Here is a 25,870-nt window from a genome sequence, read left to right on the forward strand (position 1 = left end):
AGGGGATGGTATAGTCAGGGAGGAAGTGGCTCTTTAGTTCAACCTTGCAGGTTGTGAAGTGACTGACAGAGTTAGGGTGTAGGTTTGGGAAGTGCCCAGAGTGTCCAGGAACTAGCAGGTGATGGTTTGACAGGGAATGGCCACATGGAGAGGTAAGAAGGGACTTGGAATTGGTCAAGAAAGAAGCAAGGGCTTAAAAGCCTGCTGAGTTTGGACTTTGTTCTACAGGCAATGGGAAGTCAAGGAAGGCTTCTGAGCAGAACATGGTAGGCTCAGACCCAGGCCTCCCACTCTCACACTTATCCTCCATCTAGCTTGGCTTCTTGGGCAAGCTGTCCCCTCCCCATAGTATGAATTCCTGCCCACCAGAAAGAACCAAAGATGGCTTCAGTGTTGGTAGAGGATGATCACAAAAATGCCAAAAGCTACATAATACTATCGTGTAGGTAGGAACAGCAGGGAGGCAGGGTTTGTTTTCACATAAGCAAGAACTTAGTGAATTATCTTCAGAAGTGGTGAAGTCCCTTCACTGGAGATAATCAGGGACCCACTGACGACTGCAAACAAATTGTGGAGGGGGTGGAAAATGAGCAAGACTCTGTCCAGGCCTCGAAGCCATGAACATGAAACAACAAGAACTCCGAATGCAGACTATGGTTAAAAGTCAATACTCAGCCCTTGGCAGGCTCAGTTGGTTGGAGTGCCCTGTACAAGGTGGCAGGTTCAATTCCCAGTGAGGGCACATACCCAGATTCAGGTTTAATCCCTAGCCGACCGATCGATGTTTCTTTCTTCTCCCTTCTTCTGTTGAAAAATCAATTTAAAAAGAGACAAATATTACATTTTATGTGAACATATATATTAGAAAATTGCTGTCATTTACACATATCTGCAAACAATTTGCTGTATCAATTAAGAAATTTCTACAAATTCAAATCTGAAAGAGTGATCAATATCCTTGCAGGCATGGACCCCAAGGAAGCTCAGTTCTCTCCTGTGAATATGCAAGGAACCTCCTGCTACTGTCAGATGGCAGTTTGGAGTAGCAGTTGTCTCAATGCTAAGCACAACAGGAATTCTGCTGGGAATCCTGGCATGGCACAGCTCTGTAAAGTTTTTAAGGCTAGTTCCTATCCTTGGCTCATTTAAAACTCACAGCACTGGTAGACAGGATCTTTACACCCATTTTACAGAGGATGCTCGGAGAAGTAAAAAATGACGAGCCTGAGGTTAGAGTTGATTGTGGACCAAAACTGCAGTTTTCCAAATGGTGCAGGCCTTGGCACAAAGTAGGCATTTGATAAAAGCCATTTTTCAACCTTTATAGTCTCTGCTACTTTCAAATCCCCCCTCTGGGTATAAGACCTCATCTCAAGAGCCCAAGGGAGATAATCCAAAGCTAGATTCAAGTCCCAGAGTAAACAGGCAAAAGAGTATAGCATTACAGGCCCACTGAGAGGGTGAGCAGGTGCTGACCAGAGACTGGCTACATTTGCCCTAACAGTGTAGCCTTGTGGACATAAGCACAGACCCCAGCTCCACCATTAGCTGTGTGACCTGTGTGTCTCAATTGGGATAACTTTCTAACTCCTAGGGATGATGTGAGGATCAAATGAGTTCATAGCTGTAAAGCATTAGAACAGTGCCCAACAAAGAGCAAGGGCCCTTGTTACTCAGCCCCGGTTGGCTGTGGGTCGGGGAACCAGTCTATTTGTAGGGATGAACAGAGATGTAGAGTCAAGTGTACCCCTCTTGCTCTGTCGGGAATGCCCTCTGTCTGAATTCAGTTTGGGGCCATCCCCAGTAAAATTCCCTTTTCTCAGGATTCCTGGAGCATAGTGCTTAGACATCTATTCAAGCTAGAGTTTTAAATTATTTGGTTAGAACTAAAGGCACTTTTGAGGTTCCTTCTGTCTTGTATTCTAATTGTATTACATTGCCCCATATGAAAGTGCCATTTTTAGGTCAAAAACTATTGGAAATTCTGTTTTTTATGGTTCAAACTAATTAATGCACTTAGCCTGTTTAAACCAAGAGGGAGATTCAGCTTTGTGTTTTCCTCACCCTACCACTGTCCTGTCAAGCACTTAACAAGATAAATTTAATACAATATAACTTGAAAACTGTCTAGGGAACTTGACAAATCAGGATGCTGAACCTTTAGAACTGAGGCCCAGGCCCAGGAAGGGGGTCTTTCCCTCCCTGTTAGAGGAGCTGGCCTTCCTGAGGTCCTGCTGGTTTGGCCTTCTCTATTTATGTCACTTCTTTCTGGAAAGTGGGGCTCTATGGGTTTCCTTGGCAACACCTGGATCTGAGAAGCATAGGGTGTCTGGGCTGCCCAACTCCACTCTTGCTGCTCTCCTTTTGATTCTAAGACAGTGGGAAAACTGCCAGTGGTTGCTTAGTAACTGCCACCTGCTGATTCTTCCCTTCAGGCACAGGAATGAATAAGCAGTTAAATCTCCCACGTTAAAGGCTGGGCCTAAAGGCCTGGGCCAAAGGGCAAATCAGACACTTGCCTCGGGGCTGGAGTGTGGCCCAGCCCTTAATCACCAGGGATGACTTTAAGAAACTTTCTTTCAGGTAAGGACCCTAGTCTCCGAAATGTACAATGAGGTCAGGCTGAGTTATCTGTCAGGCTCTCCCAGCCCAGCTGCTCTGTGACTCAATGATAGCCACCTGCTGGCTATTCGCTGCCTGGGAGGGCAGGGACTTACTGATTTTTCCAGGACACAGCTGCCCTTAGAAAGCTTCCAATCTAGTTAGAAAGATAGCTCCCAGGTTTGTGGCCCTGATACTAAGATTCTAGTGGCTTGGGGAGACTTCCTTGGGGGCAGTTAAGCCTTGGGAAGACCGAGACAGGCAAAGAAGAAGGGCTTTACTATATAAATGTGCATGGGGGCAGGAGGCATAGGCGCAGAGGCCCACTATGTGACAGTTCTGCTGGAGGGTATCTGAAAAGAGCTGCAGAAGCTAGCTGAGAAGTAGCTTAGGGGCAGCCTACAAAAACCTTGAATGCTAAGGTGAGGTGAAGTGCTTTCCCCCACCCTGGAGTCCTTGGAACCTTTTCATAGTTCCGAGAGGTTAAGTATGGTTTTAGGCAGATCACTGTGGTTATAGGTGGACTGGAGAGGGTTCAGGCCAGGCGCTAAGAGGCTCTTGATGCTGCTCTGAAGGGAGGAAACATGGACAAGCTGAGTGACGTAGAATGCCGAGGAGACAGAGCCAAGGTTAGATCGAGTCAGGGCTGGGTGACTCTCCTGCATTCGCGCATTTATTGTGCATCTACTATGTGCCAGGCAGTTCTGGCTTCTGTATGAGGGAGGAGGTCTGAGGCTAGTGTATCGTGATTGGTCAGGATGCCTAGGGCTCACCTGTGAGTGTGTCCTTTCAGGAACCCGGACTAAAAGCAGTGTAGGGTAAGTGGTGGGGAGGTCTGCTGAGAGCAGCAGCCAGGGGACCTGTGTTTAAGGCACGTCTGAATCCAGCCTAGGAGAGGGCCTGTTCAAGTGCAAGGCGTGACCGGTGGGGGAGACGACGGTGTGCTTAAGAGACCAGGCAGTGGACAACTCACGTCTGGGTCGGGTGTGACCAGAGACCCGGAAAGTCTAAGGGCGGTCACTCCAATCTGAGCCCCTAGGGCAGCCGGGGGATGCTGATGGCCCCTTCCCAGAGCCGCAGGGCTGGGTAGAGCGGCTCCTGGAACGCGGCGCGGAAGGTGTGGAGGTGGCTCATGCCGTCCGACACGTCGTAGAAGGCGAGGACGCCGGCCTCGTAATCTAGGAAGACGCCCAGCCGGTCGGGGTCGTCGCGGGGCCACAGACGGCAGCGCTGGCTGTCGTGGAAGGCCCAGTACTCCAGGTCGTAGCGTTTGAGGCACCAGGACTGACGGTTGCAGCCCAGGCGCGCGGCAGCGGAGTCTCCCCGGCGCCGCAGGGAGGCGTAGGCCGCGCCCACCCACCAGCCGCAGCCCGCCTCCTGCACGTCCACTTCCCAGTAGTGGCGGCCGGCAGCAAAGCAGTCGCTGCCCAGCACCTGCCACAGCGTGTCGAAGCGCAGCGCGGGCGTGGGCCCCAGGCGGCCGAGCAGGACTAGGCGCACCATCCGGCGGTCGGCCGAGAGACGCAGGCGCGCGTGCATCGTGTCCGGGTCCAGCGTGGGCGTGCGCGCGTCTGCGGAGGGCGGGGACAGCACGCACGCCTGGTGGGTGGGGCCAGCGCTGCGCCCCGCCCCGCCCCGCCCCGCCCCGCCCCCGCGAAACCAACCGGGTTCGCGCCCGCGGACCCACAAGTGCTCACAACAGAAAAAAATGGGAAAACCCGGAATCGCCCCTGGAGAAATGGAAAGCCACCCTTTTAACCCTAATTGCCTCTGGGGAGGTGACTGGGGAACATGGGAAGGAGAGCATATTTTACTGTACACCCGTTATACCATTTGAATTTTGAACCATGTAATTTGTTGCCAATTTCTAAAAATTTAACTAAAATAATCCCATCACTGTTAAGAATTGAGAGTATATCCTTCCAATATTTTTACTTGCTGCTTTATAGCTTTCCTTAACATTGGTATCATACCATCCATGCTCTTGGACATCTTTTTAAAAATTTACTGATGTATTTAGGAACATTTTACCACATCAAATAATATTCTTTTAAAGAGTATTTTAATGGCAAACCTAAGATTTTTATGTATGGGTGCATTATATTTAAACCCACTCCCTTTAAAATATTTAGGCTTTTCAGAAGGCTTTTGAAAACACTAATATGATTACATCTTTATGTATTTTATTATTTCTTTAGGACATATTCCTAACAGAGGAATTGCTGGGTCAACGGAGATGACTTTGGTAAATATTGCCAAATTGTCCTCCAGAAAGGTGGTAGTGAATAAACTCCTAATAATAGTTCTTGTTACATAGACAAAGTTTTGTGTGTTTATTTTTAAGTCTAGATCATAGAATATGTGGATATTTAGCCTCAGTAGATTCTGCCAAATAATTTTCTCAGTACTGTTTTGGAGTTTTCCATAGTGAGGTTTTAATCCTTACCTGAGGATATTTTCCATTGATTTTAGAGAGGAAGGGAGAGAAAGAGAAACATCGATGTGTGATAGAGATAACAATGAGTTGCCTCCCTTATGCGCCCCAACCAGGATCAAACCCACAACCTAGGTATGTGCCCTGACCTGGAATCAAACCCGACAACACTTGAGTGCAGGGGATGTTCTAACCAACTGAGCCACACCAGCCAGGGCTGTGTAATTTTTTAAGGGAACAAAGATGTTCACAATGTATCAGTAAATGAAAACGGATTACAAAACAGTATGTATAGTATGATACCATGTTTTAAAAAAACTACATTCAATATATAGACATTTGCCAAAGAAAACAAAAAGGGCAAATAATAGTAATAGTCTACTGCAGTGGTTCTCAACCTTTCTAATGCCGCGACCCTTTAATACAGTTCCTCATGTTGTGGTGACCCCCAACCATAAAAATTATTTTCGTTGCTACTTCATAACTGTAGTTTTGCTACTGTTATGAATCGTAATGTAAATATCTGTGTTTTCCGATGGTCTTAGGCTCTACAGCAGCGGTTCTCAACCTGTGGGTCACGACCCACAGGTTGAGAACTGCTAGCAGGGTCGCCTAAGACCATCGGAAAACACAGATATTTACATTACGATTCATAACAGTAGCAAAACTACAGTTATGAAGTAGCAACGAAAATAATTTTTATGGTTGGGGGTCACCACAACATGAGGAACTGTATTAAAGGGTCGCGGCATTAGAAAGGTTGAGAACCACTGGTCTACTGCTACATATCTACTACAGTGGATATGAGCAGAAGAATTTCCAAAGCTCTCCAATGATTTATAGGTGATTTAAAAATTTTTTTGCTTTCCTTTGTTTTCTAATTTTTCTACAATAAACATATTATTTCTACATTTATAAAAAATAATAATAATGGTTAAAAAAAAAACACAAGTTGGGTCTCTTAGGGAAAAAGGGTGGAACTCCATTTCTGTGACCCACCTTCCCACCAATGCGCCCCACCCTCTCCACCCTGGGGGTCTTACATTTCAAGAAGAGCGATCGCTCTGGTGAGGGACTGATTTTCAGCAGGGAGTCCAGCTTGGTGCTAGAGAAGCTGGAGAGCTGGCAGTTCATGTCTGCAACGAATTGTAAGAAATGAGTGCCTGGTGCTTATGCAAGCAGCACAAATTATAAAACATACCAAAAATATTATAAAACTGGAGATTCACATAAGCTCTCTCCCCCCAGATCATGCATACTTAGGTGGGAAATACAAATTCGCAGTCACAGGAAAACTCCAGGACAACACTCAGATCTGAGGAGAAATGCACTTTCCAGGGTCTTGAACAAATTCAGCAAAGGCAGGTCAATGTGAGCGAGCCCTGAACATGGGGAGGAGACGGCAGGCTCCAGAATCATCCTGAGAATCAGCTAGAAACTAAACAAGTCAATGATGGGGCAACCTCAGAACAGAAATGCAAATTCCAGGATAAAGATGGAAAATAAGAAATTAAAGGTGAGTCCTCACCTCAATGTTTCTCTCTCTCCCCAACTCGCGCTGGGGAAAAAAAAAATCAATAAACATATCCTTGGGTGAGGATTTTAAAAAATCTGCTTTGACAAACCGGCTCAGGAAAATCCATGGCTCGGTCCCACTGCAGGCATCAGTGTCCCCCGTTGTGTTTCCTTGTCTCAGTTTGCGATGCCTTTCCTGGCTCTCCCACTGTCAAAAGCTTAGTGATTAAGGCCCAACTCAAGTCCCAGCTCCTCCAGCAAGGCTTCCGGATTTCCCATCAGAATCGCTCTTTCCTTCATCTGAGCTCCCTCAGGAAGTAGGCCTGTGCTGCAGCCAGGGCCCGGCCTCACCTCTCTCCAGTTCCCAGAGGTGTTCAGTGCATGCTTGTACCATTTCTGCCTTGCTTCTTCTCACCCCTCTTTCCTTCTCCTCTTCTCCTGATCTTCAGAGCTAACACTGCCCTGCCAGCCCCATCTGACAAGGTAGCTTCCAAGTTTTTCCACCTCAGCTTCCACCACTGTGCCCAGTCACTATGGCCCCCGTCTGTGCCCAGTCACTATGGCTTCCTCTCTGTGCCCAGATCTCAAGTTCTTCCCTCACTTTGGGCCCTTGCCACATGCTGTTCCTTCTGCCTAGAAAATGATTCTCCCAGACTAAAAACAGCAACAATGACAGCTAACACGTATATAGTGCTTATGCCACTCGAAGCACTTTTCTTATAAGATCTCATTTAATCCTTACTTCCTCTTACCCCTTCTCCTTACGACGACTCTGTGAGGGGGGAACTGTATTACCATCTCTGTGTTACGGATGTGAAAACAGAGGCATAGAAAAGTTAGGTGCTTTTTACCCAAGATGACAGGGCTGGGAAGGGGTGGACCTGGGAGAGGAGCCCGGTAAGTCTGGCTCCAGAGTCACGCTGTGACCCCTATGCCCCCCAGCCCTGCAGCTCTGCAGAGCTTACAGAGGCTTCCTTCGGCTCAGCTTGCATGTCCCCTTCTCAGACAGGCCTTTCCCACTTCCCCAGATAAAAACCTCCTCCTCCTCCTGCTCACTCTTGATTCCACTTAACCTGCTTTATTTTTCTTCGGAGCCCTTATTGCTGACATATTCATTTGTTCTCTGTCTTCCCCTCAAAAGACTGAGAACCACAAAGGCAAGAGCTGTGCTTGGCATGGAATAGGGGCTCCATAAATGCTCTCAATGAATCATAATAGCAGAGATGAATGAATGAATGGATATTTCTGAGCACCTGCTTTGTTTCAGGCCCTGCAGGAACCTCAGAGCTGGACCCAAAATGGTTCTTGCCATCCAGGATCCATGTATGAAAAACACCCCCAGGCAAAAAAAAAAAAAAAGACCCCAGGCAGGAGATGGGGTGGGATCTGCAGAGGAAGGACAGAGGGGTAGAGTCCAGTGGCACGAGGGGCCCAAGGTGACGTGGTGAGCTTCCCGGTGAGCACAGCACAGCTGTGCTGGCCCTGAAGGGACGGTGGGACGTGAGCAGGCGGAGGAAGAGGAGGAGTTGGTCCTTCCGGCTGGGACCCTAGAGCAGGCAAAGTGGAGGTGTGGCGGAATTCCAGGAATGACTGATGGCAGGAGCAGAGCAGTGTGGCTTTAAGGGGCAGAGCACATCTCAGGAGGGGGAGGAAGTGAAGTCAGAAGCGTAGGTTGGGTGCAAGCCAGGAGTCCTTGACCACCCAGCGAAAGGCCTCTGTGTGGGAGACATGATTCTTGGTGGCAGTCTTCCCTGTTGTCTCTGGGTTAAAGGGCACTAAGGGAGTAAGGGACACAGTCGGTCACATGGTGACTTACTGTCCTTCAAGCGAACCTCTAGTGGCGTCTGTATCATGCTCTGCATGGCTTCCACGAGGCCCTTGAAGAAGGTCTTGATGGGAGCGAAGGATTGGGGCACGGGGTGGCACAGGTCCCCCAAGCTCATCTGCTGCTTCAGCTCCCGCTCAGTGGCCGTGAACTCCTGCAGGGACACAGGGGGGTCAGGTTGGCTCCAGAGCTGCACCAGGAACAAACCCTGGCCACCAAGTGCAGGTCCTAACCTCACCTTGCCCTGGCACCATCGGTCAGCCAGGGCCATGCCCCCAGGAATGACCGCACAGCAGGCCCCACACAGCCAACTGTCATTCCTCAGTTCAAAACACTCCCCTGGTCCCCATCTCTTTACAGGACAAAGTCTAAATTCCATGGCCAGGTATGTAAGGCCCTGCAACAAACCCTGGCCTCCCGATCCAGCTGCATCCCCCAGCTCCCCTGCACCTGTAGCTCTGCTCACCTCCAGCCAGGCTGGACACAGGTGGCTCTCTAGCCCGCCAGGCTCCCACATGCACATGGTTCCTTTCTGCCTCTGCTTCATCCTTCTATATATGCCTAGTGAGCTCCTCCTCGTCCTCCCACACGCTGCTCCACTATCACCTCCTCCTAGAAGTCTTCCCTGATCCCCTATACAGAACAGGACATTTCTCGGTCACACTTTTGCTAGCTCACTTGAGCTGTGTTGTAAATACCTGTTTCTGAGCATGTCTCTCCACCCATGAGCTGGGGCCTGGGCAGAACAGGTTGCTCACTGAATATTGGATGAATAAATGAATGAGCAAGTGGAAGGAATGATGAATGGTGAAAATCAGTAGCTTTGGCACCAGAGAATTAAATAAAAAAAAGATGACAAAGCCTTGAAACTCTGTGATGGAGGAATAATAACATTCTTCTCCATGGAGCAGCCCTTTGAATTAGCTATCCCTAAGGGGTACCATTCTTTTATTTTTATTTATTTTTTTAAAATATATTTTTATTGATTTCAGAGAGGAAGGGAGAGGGAGCGAGATATAGAGATAGAAACATCAATGATGAGAGAGAATCATTATCAGCTGCCTCTTGCATGCCCCACACTGGGGCTCAAGCCTATAACCCGGCATGTGCCCTGACCGGGAATCGAACCGTGACCTCCTAGTTCATAGGTTGATGCTCAACCACCAAGCCATGCCAGCTGGGCAGGGGTACCATTATTTTATTTTATTTTTATTTTTTTAAATACCTATTTTATTGATTTTTTACATAGAGGAAGGGAGAGGGATAGAGAGTTAGAAACATTGATCAGCTGCCTCCTGCATACCTCCTACTGGGGATGTGCCCGCAACCAAGGTACATGCCCTTGACCGGAATCGAACCTGGAACCTTTCAGTCTGCAGGCCAACACTCTAGCCACTGAGCCAAACTGGTTAGGGCCATTATTTTAAAAGAAACAAACAAATGTACCCCCCGTGCATCAAAGTACAGTAACCATTGTGCATAGGACAGCACCTCACCCAGAATTTTTTGTTAGGCTTATTTTTTATTTTGAATTTATTGGGGCGAGATTGGTTAATAAAACTTATAGGTTTCAGATATACAGTTCTACAATACATCAACTGTATATTGTATTGTGTGTTCACCACCTCAAGTCAAGTCTCCTTCCATCACCATTTATCCCCCTTTTACCCTTTTCTCCCTCCCCCCAGCTCCCTTCCCTTCTGGTAATCACCATGCTGTTGTCTGTGTCTATGTAGGTTTATTTTTATCTTTTTTTGTTAACTAACAATGAGACACAGGCTGAGTTGACCAAGGCCACATAAAGACACAAGAGTGGAAATATCCACCAGGGCCTGGCTTGACTGGTTTTGCACTGACGAATTTATTTGTGTTATTTTACAGTCAGAACCCATGCAAATCTGTGGTTAGGCTCGGTGCCACCTTTATACCCTGCCTCGTCCCAGAAGTCTTTAAAGCATCTTTCAAAAGTTATCTAATGCTGCAAGATTTCCCTTTGCGGTGGGACAAGTGAAGCAAAGAGGAAACCAGGGTAAGAACGTAAACTGGAAAACAGAGTGAGGTGAGGCACAAAATATATGCCATGAAGTCACAGCCCAGCTACTTGAAACGTATTTAGCTCTGAGCTTCCCAGAAGCCATAGCAAAGGAGGGAACAGGAAGAGGTACTTGAGTGGGAAGCAATCCAAATGCACAGGTGACTGCCCAGGAGTACTGGTTCCTCAAAGACAGGAACACCACCCTCAACACATGCTTTCACTAAGTGTAGCATGAACATCGTAGAGGCTGTTTCTTAGATGCTCTCTCTTGGTTAAGGTAATAACCTGCAGGAGAGCGCAGTGGCCAAGGAGTACCATTCTTCTCTCCCCCTTGAGCAAACTGCGACCCAGCTCTTTTTTTTTTTTAATATATTTTATTGATATTTCACAGAGAGGAAGGCAGAGGGATAGAGAGCTAGAAACATCGATGAGAGAGAAACATCGATCAGCTGCCTCCTGCACACCTCCCACTGAGGATGTGCCCGCAACCAAGGTACATGCCCTTGACCGGAATCGAACCCGGGACCTTTCAATCCGCAGGCCGACGCTCTATCCACTGAGCCAAACCGGTTTTGGCATGACCCAGCTCTTGAGGATGCTCAGTAGCTGACAGAACCTTGCCTCTCCCGAAGGGGTGTCTCAATGAAGACTATATAGGGAGAGGCCTGGGCAATGATCCTTTGCAGCTTTAGAGTCAGAGAAACCTGGGTTCCGATCCCAGCTCTGCCACCTAGCAGCTGGGTGACCTCAAATGAGTCACTTCACCTCCCTGAGCCCTAGTTTCCCATTTGTAAAGTGGGGTGAGAATATCCACTTTGCAGAGTTCTAGTAAATATTAAAGCTAAGGTCCATGATGGTGGCTGTAAATATAATTTCATTAGTCCAAGATATACATTATGTACCTAACTATGTCTATTTCCTGACCACTTGTGTAGGGGCAAGAAAGTCTACTTGCTAACAAGGCAATTCTCTGTGTATTAACTCAGTGTGTAAATATTGTGCTCAATGCCATAGTAACCACGATGAAATGTGGGTGGCGGCTGGCAGGTGGCAGCTGTGAGGCAGAAACCCAGCATTACCTGCAACAGCTGGACAGGGTCGGACTCCTGGCTGATACTGCAGACCCTGTCGGAGAGACTGTTCAAGACGTCAATTTGGTCCTCACAAGACTTGATTTGCTCCCTGTATGCCTGGAGGGTAAGCTGGGTATTCTTATCGATTAATTTCTTGGCCAGGACTTCCTCTTCATCAAGTAGCAATCTGAGTTCAGTGAATTTCCCTGTCAGCCAGATTTTACTTGACTCTGCATGAGCCTAAAAAGAAAACCAGTTGCAGATGATGTGAGTGCCAACTAGAAAACCCAGGATAATCAACATGAAAAAACTATTACAACATGTAAAAGCAAGGTCCAGTCAGGGACAAGATCAACTTACAAAAACTCAAGCTTTCCTAAGGACCCGCCATAACCAATCGGAACATGCATGGAGAAATAAAGGTCCTTTTAAAATAATGGATGATATAGCAATGTATCTAGAAATAAAACCGAAAAAAGCTGTAAAGACCTAGATAAAGAAAAGTATAAAATTGTACTGAAAGACATAAAATAATCTGAATGCGTGGAAGAAAAAAACATATCCTTGGTTGTGGAAGATTCATTACTTTTAAGGTGCTATTTGGCCCAGCCACAGTGACTTAGTGGTTGAATGACAACCTATGAACCAGGAGGTCACAGTTTGATTCCTGGTCAGGGCCATGCCCAGGTTGCAGGCTTGATTCCCGAAGGGGGCGTGCAGGAGGCAGTGGATCAATGATTATCTCTCATCATTGACGTTTCTATTTCTCTCCCTCTCCCTTCCTCTCTGAAATCAATTTAAAAAATATTTTTTAAAAAGATGCTATTTGCCGAAACCGGTTCGGCTCAGTGGATAGAGCGTCGGCCTGCGGACTGAAAGGTCCCAGGTTCGATTCCGGTCAAGGGCATGTACCTGGGTTGCAGGCACATCCCCAGTAGGGGGTGTGCAGGAGGCAGCTGATCGATGTTTCTCTCTCATCGATGTTTCTAACTCTCTATCCCTCTCCCTTCCTCTCTGTAAAAAAATATCAATAAAATATATTTAAAAAAAAAAGATGCTATTTATCTCCAACTTAGTTTATAAATTGGGCACATTCCAAATAAGTCTTAACAAGCAGATTAAACAAATATTAAATTATCATGGGGGAGCCCTGGCCGGTGTGGTTCAGTTGGTTGAGCATCATCCTGTGTACCAAAGAGTTGCTGGTTTGATATCTGGTCAGGGCACATGCCTGGCTTGTGGGCTCAATCCCCAGTGGGGGAGAATAAGCACAAGAAAAGTAAAAAATTACTTTAAAAACATCAATGAAGGATGAGTTGCCTTATTAAATATCAAACAGACTGTAATGCTACAGGATTTAAAACCATACAGCTTAGGCATAGACAAAATGGTCAGGAACACAGAATAAAGAGTTATAAAGTTATAAAAAAGTTATATATATATATATGTATATATATGTGTGTGTGTATATATATATGTATATATATATAGTATATATATATATATACACACACACACACAATAATGGTGGCATTTCAAATTATTGAAAGGAAAGAGTGAACTATTCAATAAATGGTATTGGTACAATATGCAATTAACCATGTATTCGACAAGAAATTTAAGTTAGATTCTTATCCTATATATAAAAACAAATTCAGACAGAACTCTACCTATGAAGTAGTCTTGCCAACAAGTGCGAACCTGAATCAGATCAAGCCTCTAGATCTAAATAAAAGATTCAGCATAGAGAGAGGAACGTGTGAGCCATCAACTTAAGAAATACATCAAGCAAGTGCATTCCGAAACTTTATTTCACTCCTAATTCAAACAAATAAACTGTGACACTTATAAGACAACTGGAAATGTGACCACTGACCGGATATTTGATGACATTAAGGAACTATTGTTAATTTTCATTCGTGTGATGATGATACTATGGTTAGGTACTTTTTAAAAACGAGCCCTGCCCTGGCCAGTGTTGCTCAATGGTTCAACTGTCAGCCCGCACACCAAAGGGTCTCCCACACATGCCCTGACCGGGGACAGGGATCAAACCTGCAACCCAGGCGTATGCCCTTGACCAGGAATCGAATCTGAGACCCTTCGGTGTGCAGGGAATGCTCTAACCACTGAGAAACACCGGCCAGGGCTACAAAATAATCTTTATTTCCCCCAAAAAAATAATCTTAATGGCAATACACATTGTTATAACTAAAAATATCCCCAAGAAAACTTCAGGTGCAAGCATATGAGGCTGATCATGCAATATGATTAAAATTTTTAAAAAGAGGGAGAGGTAGAATTCAGGCAATGAAACAGGAAGTGCGGTCTGGTTTAGGCTGCATTGGTTCAAAGTGAAACTGGATCCCAGATTGAACTGAACTGAGGTCTGGATGCAGCTGGATGGGGCTGGGGCTGGGGCTGGGGCTGGGCCAGGGCCTGACAGTCTAGCTGAGGAGATCTAAGGACTGTGGGGGAGAAAGAACTTGAGCAGCGACAAAGCCCTGGACTGGGAGGTGGAGGATTTTACACATGGAATGGAAAGAATGTTTTGCTGAAAACAGTATGGCTTTGGACCATGCTGTTATGACTGCCTCTCAGGGGAGTCCCACCAGGGAAGAAAGTGTGCTGGCCAGCCCTGCCCAGGCCACATTAGCTATGACATCCGTGCACGCAGATATATGGCAGCGGCCGGCAGGAAGGGGCAGAGGAATGGCCACGCCCAGCAGGATAGTGGAGACCAATGGCATCGGCAGGGACAACAGCAAGGCCTGGCCGAGCCCTTAGCTTCCTAGTCTCAATCTGGCAAAGGCTGGTTCATGTCACCCGCTGTCCTCTACCCCATGCCGTGGTCCAGTCCTTACAGCTCTGGTGGGTCACAGGGGAAAGTACAAAGCCAGGACTGGAGGATGTTTACACACTCCCCAGGGAGCCCGTCTAGGTTCTGTTTCCTGGCCCTCCTCTCCCCCTCCACTCTGCTCAGGAGGCAGCAGGGCTGACTCCTGCAGGCCAGGAGCCCCCTTCAGGCTGGGTTTGGTTTGGTCAATGGAAGGAGGAACTAGAGCAGCCTTGGGCAAACTACGGCCATGGGCCGGATCCGGCTGTTCTATCCGGTTCTCTTGCTCTCCCCTCTGCTCCTTTACTTTGAATTTATATTAGTTCACACAAACACTCCATCCATGCTTTTGTTCCGGCCCTCCGGTCCAGTTTAAGAACCCATTGTGGCCCTCGAGTCTAAAAGTTTGCCTACCCCTGAACTAGAGGGAGGTCAGAGGGTGAGGGGAACAGCCAGGGTATCCTGCCTCCCTGTGTCCCCTCCACCCTCCCGCTCCCACCAGACGGCCCCTCTGGTTCCGGCTCCTGCCTAGGTGGCCCTGGACTCTGGACTCTGCTAATACCACCCCCTCCCTTTGGCCCTGCAGCCCAGGGTGAAGGTGCTTCCTGCTGGGGCCAATTGCCTCACCACGCTCTGGTTGGCTTCTCTGCCCCTTCCGTGCTTATCACCATTCCCTGCATTCACATCTCCTCTGGGTGAAACCCTCAAAGTGGCTTCTGTCTTCCCGGGTGGACTTTGATAAACACAGCCATGGCCCCAGGTCCACTTCTACCTTCCTATGTAACCAACGACAAGTTATTTCCTCTGCCTTGGGGGGCCCCATCTCCAAGGCCTTTCAGCCTGACACTGTATGCACATTCTAAATCCCTGCCTAGATCTGGATTCAACAGACATTAACCAAACGTAAATACATATGCTTTTTCTTCATTTATAAAAGTATCAACAGCTCCTTGTGGAATATTCGGGAGATTCAGAAAAAACACACAACCACTGCATACTGTCATCTTATTCCAGTTTGAATAAAAAGTCAGGGTAGCAGGCAAGTGTTGAATTTCCCTACACCTGCACGTATGAGCCCCCCGGAGGAGCCATGATGGGGACAAACAGCCTAATAACAAGGATGTCAGAGAAAATCATTTCATAGGTGTGGGTTGGGGATTAATGACCAAGTCCTCCTTGATTGTTTATGAAAGGGGGTGGTTGCTTCGGCCTACTCATTGGCTGAACCAGCAGACTTTGGACATTGTATGATCTTTATTGATTTTAACTTATTTACAAAACTGTTTTATGGGTTAATTTTCAGGCAAATGGCCTTTGCCTTGCTATTGCCCCATGTAAATGAGTACGGAGCAGCCCACTTGCCCCAGATCCCGCTGCCACAGACCGCGGGCTACAACTGGGCAGAACGCACAGGAATCCTCACAAATGTTGTGCCTGTTGAACTAGAGGCATCACTTCTGGACATGTGTCCCAGAGGAAGTAAGTCAAGGTGCCAGAAATGTTCACTGCAATGCTATTTTACTTAGTGAAAAGCTGGAACTGACCTAAATGTTCAACATTAGGAAAACGGCTTAATGAGTTAACTCCCCTGCCCCTCGAAAACAAACAAACAAACAAAACCCCCCACAATCAGACAACAAAAAAAGGAAATCCTCAGATGCCCAAAACAGAGGGAATTTGATGTCAGAGCCGTGGGCAGAAGAGGAGCTGAGTGAGCCCCGGGAGGGATAGGCGTACAGGTGTGTGTGACACACCACACTGGGGCCTGCTCAGTCAGGGGGTGCGCAGGGCCCTTGGCCCTATTCCAGGGGGAAAGGGAGGGGGGCCTCCTGCATCAAGCCAGAGTCACAGAGAGCTGTTCCATCCATGAACCAGGCACCAGAAAAATGTGACCCACTGGCCTGGGGAAGCAGCAAGGAATCTTGTCATCCATCCAAGGTCTTGGGGGGAAAGAGAGTCACTAGCAAAACAAATGAATAAACCCAATAACAGGCTTGGAGTCTGGATCTGCGGAACCTCAAAATGAAAAAACTCACATGACAACGGGTCTGGAACCGCTGAAACTCAGAGCCTGCCTCAGACGCCCATGCTGCAGTGCTCTACAGGGGCTGCTCACACCCAGGCACATGGGCACCGTGGAAATAATGCCTACTGAAGGCCAGGGGACGACACAGACTCCACGTCACACAGGGAAACGAGCCACCGTGCCTCCCTCCATCCTGGACACTATACCAAAGTGTATTCGTTTACAGAAAAAAAAAATGTCTCAAAATGTGAACTGGTGGTTGGCCTGGAGTGGCAGAATTATAGCTGAATTTTTTTAAAAATCTGCTGTTGAGCCCTAACTGGTTTGGCTCAGTAGATAGAGCATCGGCCTCCAGACTGAAGGGTCCCAGGTTTGATTCCAGTGAAGGGCATGTACCTTGGTTGTGGGCACATCCCCAGTAGGGGGAGTGCAGGAGGCAGCTGATCGATGTTTCTCTCTCATCGATGTTTCTAACTCTCTATCCCTCTCCCTTCCTCTCTGTAAAAATTCAATAAAGTATATATTTTTTAAAAATCTGCTGTTGAGCCCTAACTGGTTTGGCTCAGTGGATAGAGCATCAACCTGCGGACTGAAGGGTCTCAGGTTCGATTCCGGTCAAGGGCATGTACCTTGGTTGCGGGCACATCCCCAGGAGGAGGTGTGCAGGAGGCAGCTGATCAATGTTTCTCTCTCATCAATGTTTCTAATTCTCTATCCCTCTCCCTTCCTCTCTGTAAAATTCAATAAAATATATTTTTAAAAAATCTGTTGACCAGCAACTGAAATATAAATGCCCACAGGAGACGGCCTGGTAACATAGGGAGGAGAGTGGGCAGGCAACCCATGTCCTTCTCATGAGCATGTCCATTGCTCAGCTCTGACAGCTCCCCGTGGGGATGGAGGCCTAGGGGGGCACAGCCTCCTACTTTTCTACATCTAACTCTTTATACAAATACCTCTAAGCTTTAAAATGCCCATCACTAACTTTTCTGAGAGTCACTTAGGTGTAAGTCCAATAACACATGTTTAGGATTGTATGCTGAAAACTACCAAATACTGATGAAAGAAAACAAAGACCTAAATAAATGAAGAGATATACCATGGTCACGAATCCTCAAATGCTGTAATTATAGAGATAGAGAATAATTAGTGACTGCTAGGAGTTAGGGATTGCTGGGGGCTGGGTGGGGGTGACTATACATGTGTTGCAGGAGGTAGATCTTGGTAGTGATGGAACGGTTCTGTATTTTGTTTTTTGTGTGTTTTTTTTTTAAAATATATTTTATTGATTTTTTACAGAGAGGAAGGGAGAGGGATAGAGAGTTAGAAACATCGATGAGAGAGAAACATCGATCAGCTGCCTCCTGCACACCCCCTACTGGGGACATGCCCGCAACCAAGGTACATGCCCTTGACCGGAATCGAACCTGGGACCTTTCAGTCCGCAGGCCGACGCTCTACCACTGAGCCAAACCGGTTTCGGCCGGTTCTGTATTTTGGTTACAGCAGCAGTTACTCAAATCTACACAGGTGATAAGTTGACATAGGACATATATACACACACTGTCAATTTCCTGGTTTTGAAATTGTACAATAGGTAAGATATAACCCTTGGGGCAAACTAGGTGAAAGGCACACAAAACTTACAGTCTTGGCAACTTCCTGTGAATCTATAATTATTTCAAAATAAAGGTTTGAAAATTGGGGAGAAGGTTAAAAGAAAGAAAACCATTCCTTGGATTAAGCTGAAACCTGCCCCCTTAGACTGTCCACATGGATCCTCACTCTCGTCTTGGGGGCCCCACGCTGTATCTGCTCGGAGACTTGCAGACAGTGGGCCTGTGCCCCCATCCTGGTCTAGCTAAACAGCCCAAAGCACCGCCCCCATCCCACCAGGTGCGCCAACTTTGCTTCCAGATCCTTTTGAACGGATTTATCCGCCTGAGATTGGAGTCCTCCTCTTGAAGATGTGAGGGACACTATTCACAAGTAAGCCAGGGCCATGGGCATAAACCACAACTTTCCTCAGCAAACTGAGTCCTGTAGTCAGTCATCTTTCAGATAACGGATGTTGGGCAAACAGGGAGCCAATTCCGTGGCCTGGTTTGGCCTCAGCATTTCCACACCTTCGATTAAGCAGAACCCTGCTCTCTGAGACTCTCCATGTGGGTCCTAATCTTGTCTTGGGCGCCCCACGCCGTATCTGCTCAGAGATTGCAGACAGTGAACCTCTGCTGTGGGCTACTGCCACAGTCATAGCCAGTCAGTCAGAGGCTCATCAAGTTCTCAGGGAGCAGGCCCTGCGAGGGTACCCCACCCCAGCCCTCACTCCCAGGAGGGGGCGCTGAAGCTGGCCGAGTTCACAAAAAAGGCCCTGGAGACAGAACAACTTTTTCACAGTCAAAATGGCAGCTCATGGTACCATCAGCCCCGACTTCCCACTTAAAACACAAAAGAATCCATTTGAATAAACAGCATTAGGAAAGGAGAACGCCTAAAGAAAGTAAATATTTGTGGAATATATTTACACCTCACTTTCCCTTTCACCGTGGCAGTGAAACTCAAAGAGCTGTCTGTGTGTTTTTTGCTTTGTTTAAGGTGCCTGGGGGATGGAGGGCTAGTCCCTTCAGGAGAATGGCTTTGGCGATGGGGAGAGAAAGGCTACTCCCCCATTCTGTGAGGTATTATGGGGCAAGGCTGGGGTGTGGGGCAGAGGCAGACTCACCACTAAGCTAATGGAACAGTAGCCTCAGGCCCCTCCCTAGCAAGACCCCGTCATGGTCTTACACCTAATACTGTGTTCTTTTGCTTAAAAAGGGTCCCCTAAATCAGTGACTTTCAACTGATGGCACACATAAACTAATTACTAAAATGCTGTGGTCCAACAAAAAATATACTTTTCTGCCGATCTGAAAAAAAAAAAAAAAGAATTAGGTATAATTTTCATTCATTCACACCGGATGGCTATTGTTGTGTTGGCTGTTGTCAGCTTTTCATTTGATAATCTAAGGGAAAAGAGGTCCATGCCTTTGACTGAATAGTCAGGTATTGCTTGTTTTAAAAATTCCTGGGGCACACCAGTTGAAAATCGCTGCCCTAAATTATAGAAGCCCACGGTCCCACCAGACCTGATCTCCTCCTTTGAGGTTGGTTTTAATGTTTCCTTGGCAGCATATTGGCTGCATCTTGTGTCCGAGGAGAAACGTGGACATCTCAACTAGAAGAAGGAAAAATGTCCACTTGCCTTGAGCTTCTCAGCAGCATCTTCTATCTGGTTTCTGTTGCCAACTTGCTGCTGCTTCTTGGTTGCCAGCTGCCTTAAATATTGTTGGGTGAGTTTCTGTAAGCGAAGGAATTAGGGAAAAAGTCTTAATACTGTCACTTTCAAGATAACAAGGCTCTGCAGGGGTCATATCCTCTCACCCCTGCCTTGTGTTTCAGCAGAGGTACCTGAGACTCGGGAAGGTGAGATGACTTGCCTAAAGTCAAGTAGCAAGTTAGAGGATGAGCTGTAATGAGGGTCACTCTGGTCCTCAGGGATTCTTCAAACCATGATGCTCTTCCCCCTCTTTCTAGGACAAACCTGCTTGTGACCGGATTTTCCAGTTTCTCAAATAGGACCTTGAGGCACCAGCAGCGTGGGGACAGGGAAAGAGAATTCACTTACAGAATGATTATTAACTGAGCACCTATTACATGCTGGGCCTCGTTCTGGGAGCTGCCCTTGTGGAACGTGCATTCCGGAGGGGTCTGTGGCCCTCTGGCCTGGACTGAGGTTCAGAAGATCTGCATGTGTGAGAGATCCGTGGGGTTCATGCTCCCCTCTCCCTCCCACCTGAAATGGCTCCCTTCCCTACCTCTGCTTTTTGCAGTAGCCACTTTTCCAAAGGCCTGCTCTGTGACCCTTTCTCCACCAGTGGGACTTTACCCCACCCCCTCCCCATCCCAGCCTTCTTTCAGCTGGCCTTATGCTCCACTGCTGGGCCAACCGGGAGCTTCCCGAGGGCAGGCCTGCTCCATTCCTGGCTCCCCCATAGAGACCAGAGGGTGACCTAGAAGTGTTTGCCGAATCAAACAGAATTACTAGGGGCTGCCCACTTCAACTGGAACCACCCAATAAGTTATGAGCACAAGCCCCAGAGGCAGATGAGACCTTCTGGTCTGAGTCCAGTGTGACCTGGGCAAGTGACCTCATTCCTCTAAACCTTGGTTTCCTCAGCTGTAAATATGGGGATGACCTCATAGGGCTGCTGTGGAGAATAAGTGCTCAATTACGTGTGTAGTGTAGTGCTTGGCAGACAGTAAGTGTTTGATAGATGAAGCTTGTCTTATTTTAACATCCAACAAGCACTTGCTACTATGTGCACAGTTCGATTCTAGGTGGGGTGTGGGAATGGGGACACAATAGTAACCCAAGTTCCAGGAGCACACCCTTATCCCTCTGTGGTTTCTCAGCCTTCAAGTCCAGCTCCTGTCCATCATCCAAGGATAACTTGGCCTCCTGATGCCTGTGCCCTTCAGTCACAGGGTATTTCTCCTATCTTAGTACTTGGTGAAACCCTACTCATCCTTTAAGGCCAGTGCCAATGGCACCTCCTCCAGAAAATCTTCATGGGCTTCTTGTCCCTGGTTCACATTGTCTTCTGTCTGGCTCCCACTGACCACTGGACATCCCAGTTACAATACTTACCACACTGTATTGTCACTGTTCTCCCCCCACCAGCCAGGGAACTCTTCCAGGTCACGGAAGAATTGATCTATTCCTTGACTCATGGTACAAGGTATGTGCTGAATGGATGTTTGATGAATGAATGAATGAATGAAGGGATGGATGACAGATAAATAGGTTAGTTGAGCTGGTGTGTGGATACAAAATGAGAATCCATAGGTAGGCGGGTAGATTACCTATGAGACCCACAGCCATATCTCTGGACAGCACCCTTAGCAACTGGAAAACAGCTCTTTGAGGAGCTATTATTATCACAGCCATCTATATATATAATCTATACATATAAAGAGGTAATATGCTAATTTGTCCGTTATGGTGTCCCAGTCACGACCAGTCTGTGGGAGGGACGGGGACAGGGGCGGGGACTTCCGCTTCCAGTGCTAATGTCATGCTGCCTGGGTGTGTCCCTGCCCAGCGCTGAGGTGAAGCTGCCTGCCTGCATCTCTGGCTAAGGACCTGACACTGCCTGCGTGCGTCCCCGTTCAGCGCTGATGTGATGCTGTGGGGGTGAGGGGAGGTGGGGGGGGGGAGCTGGGCTTGATGGCAGACCTCAGGCTGAGCCCCTCACCCTGCAGGGCTTGATGGGGGACCTCAGGCTACACCCCCCCGCCCCCGCACCCGGCCAGGGGACCTGAGGCTGTGCCCCCCGCCCGAAGGGGCTTGACAGGGGTGGGGCCGGCCAGGTCTGGGTCTTACTCAATGGGGGTGGGCCGGCAGGGTCTGGGTCTCCTGCGTTTTCAAAGTGCATGCGGTGGTGGGCGGGGACTTGACTCTAGGTCCCTCGGTGCACCCCAGGCTCTGACAGGAGGGAAATTTTATATACATTTTACTAATTTTTTTCATCTCTGACACTTATAGAGAAAGGGCAAATAGCAATATTAAAATATTTCTTCAAATTAATTCCCTTTTAATGTGCATGAATTTTGTGCACCGGGCCACTAGTTTTATATAAGAAAAGGAGGACCTTAGGGGCACAGGCAGGCCTTGAACCCAGGGCCCCACCGGCTGGACTGGCCCTCACAGGGCCCATTCTCACCTTGGAGCTCCAGAAGCCTTCTTTGCTTCTCTTCCCAAAGCAGTCTACATTTCCCCTACCCTGGCTCTCTATTTCCCTCCAACCATGACTTAAAACTTTAGAGGGCAGGGACAAATTCCGTCTTACTTGTTTCCCAGCCTGGAAAAGCAGGTACTAAATTGTTATTTGTGGAACAAATCAAGAAAAGGAAAGTGTAGGCAGATGCTGTTGCCTCCCCCACATGGCCCCAGGTTGAGGCCATTGACTTTTAATACCCTTAATCTCCGCCCTGTCTATGCTCTAAGGTGAGGGTCCATTCTCACCTTGGAGCTCCAAGGTTGTTAACAATGTGATAGTGTTAAGTCATGCCACACAAGGGAAAGAGGGCCTTCGTTGTGGGGCTGGAAGACTTCCTGGAGGTGTTAGTGAAAGAATCAACATTTGCTAGAGATGGGTGGGCCTGCCTAACCCGGAGAAGTGGAGGGATTTGACCAGAGCCACAGAACAAGTGGGCCACAAGGCTGGAACAAGAGTTCAGAGCCCCGGCCACTATTAGGATTAAACAAGGGCGAGGCCTCCCAGGTGAGAATGGACCCCGTGGGGGCAGTCCACTGCATGGAGTCCTGGGTTCAAGATCCGCCTCTGCCTCCAAAGCTTTCCTTTTCTTATCGATAAAATGGCCGTCCTAGCTCCCACCAGTTATGCTTGTGGAACTGGAGTGGGTGTGGAAAGGGAAGGGCGGGGTAGGGTAGGTAGAGGATGCTCCTAGCGCAGGCAGGCAGTCCAGGCCCCTCTCTGTGAGCTCCAGGAGACAAAATCAGAGATATTTGTGTAGCGTCCCAGGCTGCAAGGCTGTTTTCCAATAGAAAGGGATTTTAATCTAGTTAAAAGGCAGATTTTCTTCTGGCCCCAGAGCAGTGTGGTGGATGCGCCATGGTGGACGAGGTCAAGGGCATATGGGAAACAGCCAAGGCTCCCGCGTTCTCACTCTCAAACCCACCTGTTCTGCCTGCAGGTTAGCTGGTGGCCTCGGCTCGCCTCTGCCCTGACTTGGGCATTCGTTCTCATTATGAACAATACCTAGGTCGGCCGCCTGGATGGCCGCCAGGCTGCCTTGGGGTTTCCGGGTCCTAACGGAAACTGGCGATTGGACCCCGGGCTGGCCCCGCGCCCCCCGCCCCCGCGCGCCCCAGCGTCCCCACCTGCACGTGCGCCGCCTCTTCCCGAGCCAGGCCCACCGGGTGGCCGCGGTGCGCGCCCAGCAGCGGGCAGAGCGCGCACACGCAGTGCCGGCAGCGGCGACAGAAGAGCTCGGCCACGCGGTCGCCGTGCTCTGGGCAGCGCCAGCCGCACGTGTCCTCCGACTCGGCGGGGCCCGGGCCCCCAGGTGTTCGGCGTTGGGTCCCCGCGCCCGCCATTCACTCCCACTGTTCGGCGTCGCCGGTGCAGGAGGAGCGCTGGTGGGGAATCGAAACCGGACGGCGGGGCGGGGCCCCGGCTCTGGCCGGCCCAGCGCTGGGATGGAAGATGGCAGCGGGCCACGGCCGGGGGCGGGGTGGGGGGGACAGTGGCTGCATCTTCACCCTCCTGACCCGCAGGGTGCTCGCCCGCCCCACCTGCCCCCACGGTCTTTAGCCGGCGCTGAAGGCTCAGGCCTGGTCTAGCGGCTTTGTGCCTGGCCTAGGGGTGGTGGCCGCAGCAGAAATGGGGGTCCGCTCCTGCATACCTTAAAAATACAACAACCATTCCCCCCCCCCCCCCCCCCAGCAAAATGGATTTAGTGGGGAATAGCAGAGGAATTGCAATTCGGGACAAGCAAGCTATTGCAAAAACCATAGGCAAGTCCGACCAGGAGGACATTGGGAGGGGTCGCTCTGAAGGAAAGCCCATTAGAGGAAAGTGGGAGTTCAGGGCGCTGACGGTTTCTTATTGGCTGAGTTGCTGGGCGAGAAGGAAATCTTCCTCGGCGGGGAGTAGTAAGGAAGTATCCACTTGCATTGACCATTCTTCCCGTTGGGGTCTGGATTGACTTAGAGTGGTAGTGCCTGAGGGCTCCCCCTTCTGGCCTCCTGACTCCATTTTAAATGAGGGTTCCCTTTGTTTTCACACTCCTATTGGGCTAACTGGAAGGAGGTGGGCTCCCCCACCCTTTGGTGAGGCTAGTCTAGCCCTGTGATGGCACCAAGCTAGCTGTGGCCTTCCGGAGTGGTGTGCGTTTACCTACACTTTCCACTTTCCCTTGATGCCCTCTCGCCATTTCCCCAGGAGAAAGAACCATTCCCACAGTTTTAAGAAACACCCTGGAAACGCCAGTTGCCCCCAGGTTAAAGTCTCAGCCTCAATGGAATGTACTAGTAAATGGGTACAGCCATTATGGAAAACAGTGCGGAGGTTCCTCCAAAAATTAAAAATAGAACTACCATATGACCCAGCAATCCCACTTTCGTCAGTATGTTGAAGAGATAGCTGCACTCCCGTGTTCATTACAGCAGTATTCACAATAGCCAAGATATAGAGACAACGGAAGTGTCTCTCAATGGGATGAATGGATAAAGAAGATGTGGCATAAGCATATACAGTGAAATGTTACTCAGACCTAAGAACAGAAGTCCTGCCACTTACACCATGGATGAGCCTGGAAGTCATTATAACAAGTGAAGTAAGCCAGACAGAGAAAGACCTAGATGGTATCATTTACACTGAGTGGCCGGATTATTATGATCTCTGAATGCATAATAATCTGGCCACTCAGTGTATATCCTATATAATAAAAGGCTAATATGCAAATTGTCCCCTCAACCAGGAGTTTGACCAGCAAGCAGGCCGGCCAACCACCCATGTCCCCTCCCCCTGGCCAGGCTGGCTGGACCCCACCCATGCACGAATTCATGCACCGGGCCTCATATATATATATATATATATATATATATATATATATATATATATACACACACACACACACACACACACACACACACTGAGTGGCCAGATTATTATGTGTTCAGAGATAATAATCTGGCCACTCAGTGTATATGTGGAATCTAAAAAAATAAAGTAGTTGATTGTGATGATCATGCCACAGTGTGTGCATATATTAAACCATCACATTGTGAAACTTAAAAGAAAACACACACAACCTAAGTATGTACAGTTTTTATCAATCATACCTCAATCAAGCTGGGGGGGTGGGCAGCTCTCATCCATAAGGCCCTTGGCTTTTTTTTTTTTTTTTTTTGGTTAATCCTCAACCAAGAATATTTTCCCCATTGATTTTTAGAGAGAGTGGAGGGAGGCAGGGAAAGGGAGGAAGAGAAAAATCATGTAAGAGAGATATATTGATTGGTTGCCTCCCTCATGTGGCCCCAGTCATGGGGATCGAACCTGCAACCCAGGCACGTGCCCTTGACCGGGAATCAAACCTGAGACCCTTCCGTGCATGGGCCAGCATTCTAACCTGAGCAGCACTGGCCAGGGTGAGGCCCTTGACTTTTAATACCCCTTAATCTCTGCCCTGTCTATGCTCTAATCTTGGCTTGTTTCCAGGCCAGGGAACAGGCAGTTTTATCTGCTTCGAACACACTTCCCCCAAATGCTCACTGCTCTGCTTACTCCTATTTACCCTTCAGGTTTCTGCCCAAATATCACCTGTTCCAGGAAGCCTCCTTTGCTTCTCCTCCCAAAGCAGCCAACATTTCTCCTGTCCTGGCCCTCCCTCTCTCTCCAACCATGACTTAAAACTTCAGAGGGCAGGGACAAATTCTGTTTTACCTGTTTCCCAGCC

General features: G+C 48.5%; 1 protein-coding gene across 1 annotated transcript; it reads right to left on the reverse strand.

The window, feature by feature from the left end:
- Window positions 1-847: 847 nt before the first annotated feature.
- On the reverse strand, window positions 848-23,534 carry TRIM14 (tripartite motif containing 14). Its single transcript, XM_080668980.1, has 6 exons — window positions 23,292-23,534; window positions 19,590-19,685; window positions 11,490-11,723; window positions 8,367-8,529; window positions 6,079-6,171; window positions 848-4,172 (listed from the first exon to the last, which is right to left on the reverse strand). Exons 1-6 carry the CDS (start codon window positions 23,505-23,507, stop codon window positions 3,637-3,639), a joined length of 1,338 nt encoding a protein of 445 aa, XP_080525106.1. The 5' UTR covers window positions 23,508-23,534; the 3' UTR covers window positions 848-3,636.
- Between the last annotated feature and the right edge of the window lie 2,336 nt (window positions 23,535-25,870).

Source organism: Plecotus auritus (genome assembly GCF_963455305.1).
Source record: "Plecotus auritus genome assembly, chromosome: 5".
In the NCBI taxonomy this organism is placed as follows: Eukaryota; Metazoa; Chordata; class Mammalia; order Chiroptera; family Vespertilionidae; genus Plecotus; species Plecotus auritus.